Source organism: Zingiber officinale, chromosome 9A (genome assembly GCF_018446385.1).
Source record: "Zingiber officinale cultivar Zhangliang chromosome 9A, Zo_v1.1, whole genome shotgun sequence".
Lineage (NCBI taxonomy): Eukaryota > Viridiplantae > Streptophyta > Magnoliopsida > Zingiberales > Zingiberaceae > Zingiber > Zingiber officinale.
In genome coordinates this window covers 101,907,062-101,913,345 of record NC_056002.1, presented here as the reverse complement: position 1 = coordinate 101,913,345, position 6,284 = coordinate 101,907,062, and the positions used below count along the sequence as shown (strand labels likewise).

Genomic DNA, 6,284 nt, shown 5'->3' with positions numbered 1-6,284 from the left:
CTTTTTCTTCCTCATTTCCATTTCTTTCATGGCTGGGGAGAGGGAGGTACCCTGGTACTCGTATTTTATCTCTGACTTAGATAACAGTGACCTATCAGCAATTCATGCCAGTCTGCGCCTTACTGATGATTATCAACTCCGGCCTCCGAGACCGAATGAGCATCCGTCCTCTCTTCCCAAAGGATTTGTAACTTTTTTCAAATGCCAACTCCTTGGAGGCCTTCGTTTTCCTATTCATCCTTTTTTCTCATCTCTGAGTCAACACTTTGGCATCCCACTTTCTCAGTTTACTCCCAATGCCTTCCATGCCATATGTGGAATGGTGATTCTCTACCGTTTGTATCGAATTTCCTTGACCCCCCCCCCCAACTATTTCTCCACTTTTACTCTCTCAAGTGATCCGAGCCGGGCGTATTCATGGTGCAATCCCGGGTCGAGTATAAGTTTTTTGAGGATATGACTTCTTCCAACAAAGGTTGGAATCTCACTTTTTCTTTGTTCGACTGTCTGAGTCAGTATCATGGCCGACCACATGGCGTTATACCCTCCCTTCTGCCTCTGAACTACGAGAACACCAACATCAACCCGACTGTCGTACAACTTCAGAGAAACTTAGTGGAGTGCGCCTTTACCTATCTGTGATTATGCGAGAGGGTTTTTTACATTTCTCAGGGCTTAGCCCGATTCCTACGGCTATAGGAGCCCCTTTTTGTAAGACCGCGCATCTTTTTCTCCCAGTCTTCGCTAATTGAGGTATTTTTCCTCCTGTTTTGCAGAGGCCGCCATGTTTCGCGCTTTGTCATCCGACTCTTCTAAGCTACCCAGCAGCATTTTGAAGGACCTAGGGGAAGAGATTGCCAAGGGTTTAGCAACCACTTCTGTGGCCCCTATAAGTGAACCAGCGGGGACCTCGATCCAACTCCCTGCGGAACCTGAAACCTCTGAAGCGAGTTCTATCCCTGTGGAGCTGCCCGAGGAAGAGCGGGCCCTTTCTCCTCTCCCAGATAAGCGCCTGCGCCTTCAATGCAAGAGAAAGAGGGTCACTCCCTCCGTCCAATCATCTCCCTCTCTTCTTCCTTCTGGACGAACTTCTTCCAAGGCCTCCAAGGCCAAGACAAAGACTCCTTCCCGAACGTCTCCTTCCCCCGATCCAAAAGTGTCAGCTTCTACTTCAGCCCAGGCTGTGCCTCCCGAGCAGGCAGTCGCGGCTTCTACTCCAACACAGGTTGCGGTTCCTTAGCAGGCTAGACACTCAGCTGGAGACCCGCCTGAGGGTTCTTCGACCCCTACGGTCCCCATTCCTGCGACTACTATAGATCCGGCTCCTTCTCGTACCAAGGAGCGGTCCAAAACTAGATATGCATTCTCTTCTTCCTTTCACTTAGCCTCCATAGCCAGGCTAGACTCTGTACCTGCGGGAGGTTCCCCCTCTCTTTGTGGCCAAGTTCAGCTGCATGGGGCCTTAGCTGTAACGCCCGCCCCTCCTGCAAGGCGTAGGGGTTACTTACAAACATACATGCATGCATATTAATTTATTCTTAAGCAGCGGAAGTATTTATTTCTATATTGTTTTATGTTTTTAATTTACTTTTCTTTTAAACACCAATAACTAATTATCACAACAATTATAACCATATGAGCATGTTAAGCATAATTTTAAATTTAAAAATTCATGATATCAATTTCCAACATAAGCATGAATAATTATCAAGTGATCATGCAAAACATTAACATAAGGTAGGCATAGTTCATATCAAGCATAGATTAACATAAGCAGGTCTTTTCCTTAGCCGAGCCACCACCACACACATCTCTTGCCTCTCCTGCTGCTCCCTTAGTTTATCCATCCTTTACCTCTATCTGCGGTACAAGGAAAGTAAGCTATAAGCACACAGCCTTAGTAAGATCCTTTCCTACTCACAAAAATCGTGTATCATAGCATAATCACATAAACATATAGCATGGAGACATAATCATCTAAAACATCATATCATGTAAAAGAGCATCATATCATATCATAAAAGACATCATGTCATATCATATCATATCATATAAGAGTGTCATGTCATATCATATCATATCATAAAAGAGTGTCATATCATATCATATCATAAAAGAGTGTCATGTCATATCATATCATATCATAAAAGAGCATCATGTCATATCATATCATATCATAAAAAGACATCACGTCATATCATATCATATCATATAAGAGTGTCATGTCATATCATATCATAAAAGAGTATATGCAAGATGTCTTTCAAAACATGCGTCATGTCATGTGCAAGATGTCTTTCAAAACAAATATCATATAATACTTAAATATAATCTCAACATGAGGGCCCGGCTATGTACCACATAACATAAATGCGCACAATCCCTAGGACAGGGTAGCTAATCCCGAACCTACTAGGGATACTAGGTCCGTACTACGTCCGTCGACCTAGGGGCGAACTAAGGAGCCCATCCCTTGGACACTAAGGTCCTGGTACAAGCTACATAAAAAGTAAAATAGCATGTCTTATTTACTTATCATATCATGAAGAGTGCTCTTAGTCCCAACAAGAAGGGAAGCAACTCTTAGGCCTTTACTTGTCATATCATAAAGAGTGCTCTTAGTCCCAACTACTAGGGAAGCAACTCTTAGTCCTTTGCTTGTCATATCATAAAGCATGCATACTTGAGCATATAGCCCATCATAAAAGTCATTATCATGCATGATTCATAAGCATACAAAAAGGAGCATATGACATATCATAGAGAAAACATAATCATGCATGAAAATCATTAACTAGCATCTCCTAATTCATATCAGAGCATGTGAGACACATAGTAAATCATAATTGGGTCTCTAACCCTAATTCCATAAAGTGGCCGAAACTTACAAGGTATTGAATCTAGGTTACAAGTAACATAAAAGTATGTGAACCCTAAACCAATTTCATATCATATACCATAAAGAACATCATAAGCATGTTTAGTTTAAGTTCCAAGCTTCCTAGGTCCTTGGTCTTGTTATGGCCGAAAGTTACCAAGCCTAACCCTAGGTTACAAGCAACATAAAAGCATGTGAACCCTAAAAAAAAAAATTTCATATCATAAACCATAAGAACATCATGAGCATGTTTAGGTTAAGTTCTAAGCTTCCTAGGTCCTTGGTCTTGTTATGGCCGAAAGTTACCAAGCCTAACCCTAGGTCACAAGCAACATAAAAGCATGTGAACCCTAAACCAATTTCATATCATAAACCATAAAGATCATCATGAGCATGTTTAGGTTAAGTACTAAGCTTCCTAGGTCCTTGGTTTTGTTATTGCCGAAAGTTCAAGGAACATGAAACTAAGCCTAAGCAACATACAAGTATGGAAAACATTAAGAAATCTTCATACCATATCATAAGGAAAGTCATGAGCATGATAGATTAAATTTTAAGCTTTCTTAGACCTTTATTTCTTTCATAGCCGAAACCTACTAGGCATAAATCTAGGTTACAAGCAACATAAAAACATTAGAATTCTAAACCTAACTCATAACCTAAGTTACATATCATAAGGGACATCGTGAGCATGTTTAGTTAGGTCTTAAGTTTTTCTAGGTCTTCTTTTCATACCTTGGCCAAAAGTTCAAAGAACACAAATCTAAGTTCTAAGCAACATACAAGCATAAGAACACTAAACTAATCTCCTATCATAGGGTACATATATCATAAGAAACATAGTGAGCATGTTTAGTTTATCTCTTAAGCTTCCTTAAGTTTTTTCTTTGTAATTTGGTGGCCGAAGTTTCATGAAGCAACCCTAGGTTTCTAAGAAGCCTAAACCCATGGAAAAACACATGAACAACTTGTACCATAGGTGATGGGATACTTACTTTCTTTTGCATGGTTTTTCTTAAAAGAAGGTACCCTTGTGAAGAGGAAGAAGAAAGTTTCTCCTCCTAGTTCTTCTTTGTGCTTCTCTTGCTTGTAAGGAGTAGATCTTGAGGACTCCTTCTTGTGGATTAGTTTTCTTAGGGAGAAAACCTTAGCTTGGATTCGGAAATGGGAGAGGAAAGAGCTCTAGGTCTCGGTGGAGGAGGAGGAAGGAGAAGGAAGGAGGAGGAAGAAGAAGGAGGAAGAAGTAGCCAAACTTTCTTTCCCTTCTCTTCTCTCATTCCTATTTATTCTCAATGAGGATGAAAAATGTCCCAATTCATCCCCTTAACTCCTCTATTCTCTCACCCTCTTCATTCCCACGAAAATAGAAAGGAAGAAGAAGAAAAAGGTAGCTTGCCTTTTGTCTTTTGCTTGCTTCTTCTCTTAACCAAGAGGAAGAGGAGGAAAGCTACTTGATTTTCTCTTGCTCCCTTACTTAATCATACTCTTACTTTTAACTACAATTTCCATTCTTTTCTATTCATATATCATTCATGACTCTAGTGGTTATCATGCACCAATTTAGCTTTATCTATTATGAGGGGTTCATGGTTCAAACCTTAACTTCTCTTTCTTTTTATTTCTTTTTGGTTCTATTTCCATTTCCCTTTTATTCTAAAAGAGAATACCCATATGTATAGCTTAAATATTTCGTGGGTGTTACATTAGCTACTTCCTGGCAAACAGCCAAGGAGCAATTTTGGGAGGGCTCATTGCTGGAAGTGACAGACCTATTTTCTCAACGCATATTATCAGTGAGCCCTTCTCTCTATCCTTTGGAGATCTGGAGTCATTCTTAACTCATATTTATTCCGTATAGGCCTACTCTGCGGGTTTAAGTCTCTCCCAGGTCTTGGCCAGTTTGCAATGAGAGAACGAGTCCTTGAAGGCTCACCTACGGGAACTGGAGCTACCCATAATCCAGCGGAGTGTGCTTGATCCCGCCACTCCTGGCAATCCTGTGCAATCCTATCTTCATGCGGCCGGGGAGTCCACTCAATCAGCTCGGAACTTAGCCCATGCATCTTTCAAAAAAATAAAGACTCTGGAAAAGACCCTAAAAACCAGTAAATCTCAATTGAAATCGGAGGGGCAACGTCGCATCCAGATTTTGGCCGATCTGGAAGAGAAAGAACTGGAGGTGGCCACTCTTTCTGAACAATTGAAGACCCTGCAAGAGTCTTATACCGCCCTAGAAAAAGACCTGGCGACCACCAAGACGAACCTAACCGCCAGTGGCGAACGAGAGGCGGCCCTCAAAAGCCAATGGGAGGCCAAGAAGGACACCGTCCGTTCTCTGCAATCATATCTCCTCAAGGCTAAGGAGGAGGCTTCCCACACTGTGCAAGAAACAACGTTGGCGTGGGCTGACGGGGTTAAAGCTAAGGGAGAGCAGGCTGACTACAGGGCGGGGGAGATTGGCCGCTTGAAGGCGTACCGAATTGCCTATGTCAAGTTCACCAGTTTTGGAAAGAAGATAGGCCACTTGATTGACATGATGCTATGTTATGGCGGCGTGGGCGCGGCACGCCAACTGTTTGAACAGGGCCTCCTCTGATCTACTCCTCCAGACAACTTTCTGAATAGGACCCGTCTTGTGGAAGAGCTCCCCGTCGAAGTTTTTCCTTCCTTTGACGACGACTTTGTATTTACTTCTATAACTTTACCATGAACTAGGCCTTGGTGTAAGCGCCTTATTTTGAACATTTTCCAATTAATGGATATTTTCTGTTGGTGTCCCCTCCGGCTTGCTTAAAAGATCTATCAGGCGTATGCCTCTTCCTTGAGCGTTCCCCCCCCCCCCCCTTCCTTAATACCACCTAGTTCTCTATGGCTACGAGCAAGGTCTGCTTGTCCCTCAGTCGGGGTCCTGTTTGAACCTCCCTTATATCCCGATCAGTATTACCGATCTGGATTTCTGATAGCTTACTCCCCCGAGTATATCTTTCAGTCTTTGTTGTTATAAGACCCAAGAGAGCCATAACTATATCTGCGCCCCTTCCCGAGGCTACCATACCACTTTATTATCCTCATATTTCTCACCGCTACTTTTTCTTACACTTTTTCCTTGGCTCCTCTTTTTATGGAGATCCAACGGTCCCTTTGCCCAGACGACTTGAGTTCTCTGTACTACGGACTGTCAGATGCTTGATGACAATAATGCCCCTGGTGATGTCTATAAATATATCACCTTCTCCCTTCTTCTGAACTTTTCTCACTTCCTCTTTCTCCTTTCTCTTTGCTCCCGCCGCCTGCTGTGCCTAGCTGCACGCTTCCTGCCTTGGTCTTCCACATGGCTTCCCCTGCACCTATCTATGCTCTAGGAGTTTCTACTTTCTCTAGAGTGGATCTAGATGACCTTCGCTAT

At 42.5% G+C, this 6,284-nt stretch overlaps 1 protein-coding gene across 1 annotated transcript; it reads left to right on the top strand.

Annotated features, from left to right (window-relative positions):
• Window positions 1–784: 784 nt before the first annotated feature.
• Window positions 785–5,474, top strand: LOC122019397. The gene is made up of 2 exons (XM_042576868.1): window positions 785–1,225; window positions 4,806–5,474. Exons 1-2 carry the CDS (start codon window positions 785–787, stop codon window positions 5,472–5,474), a joined length of 1,110 nt encoding a protein of 369 aa, XP_042432802.1.
• Window positions 5,475–6,284: the final 810 nt, after the last annotated feature.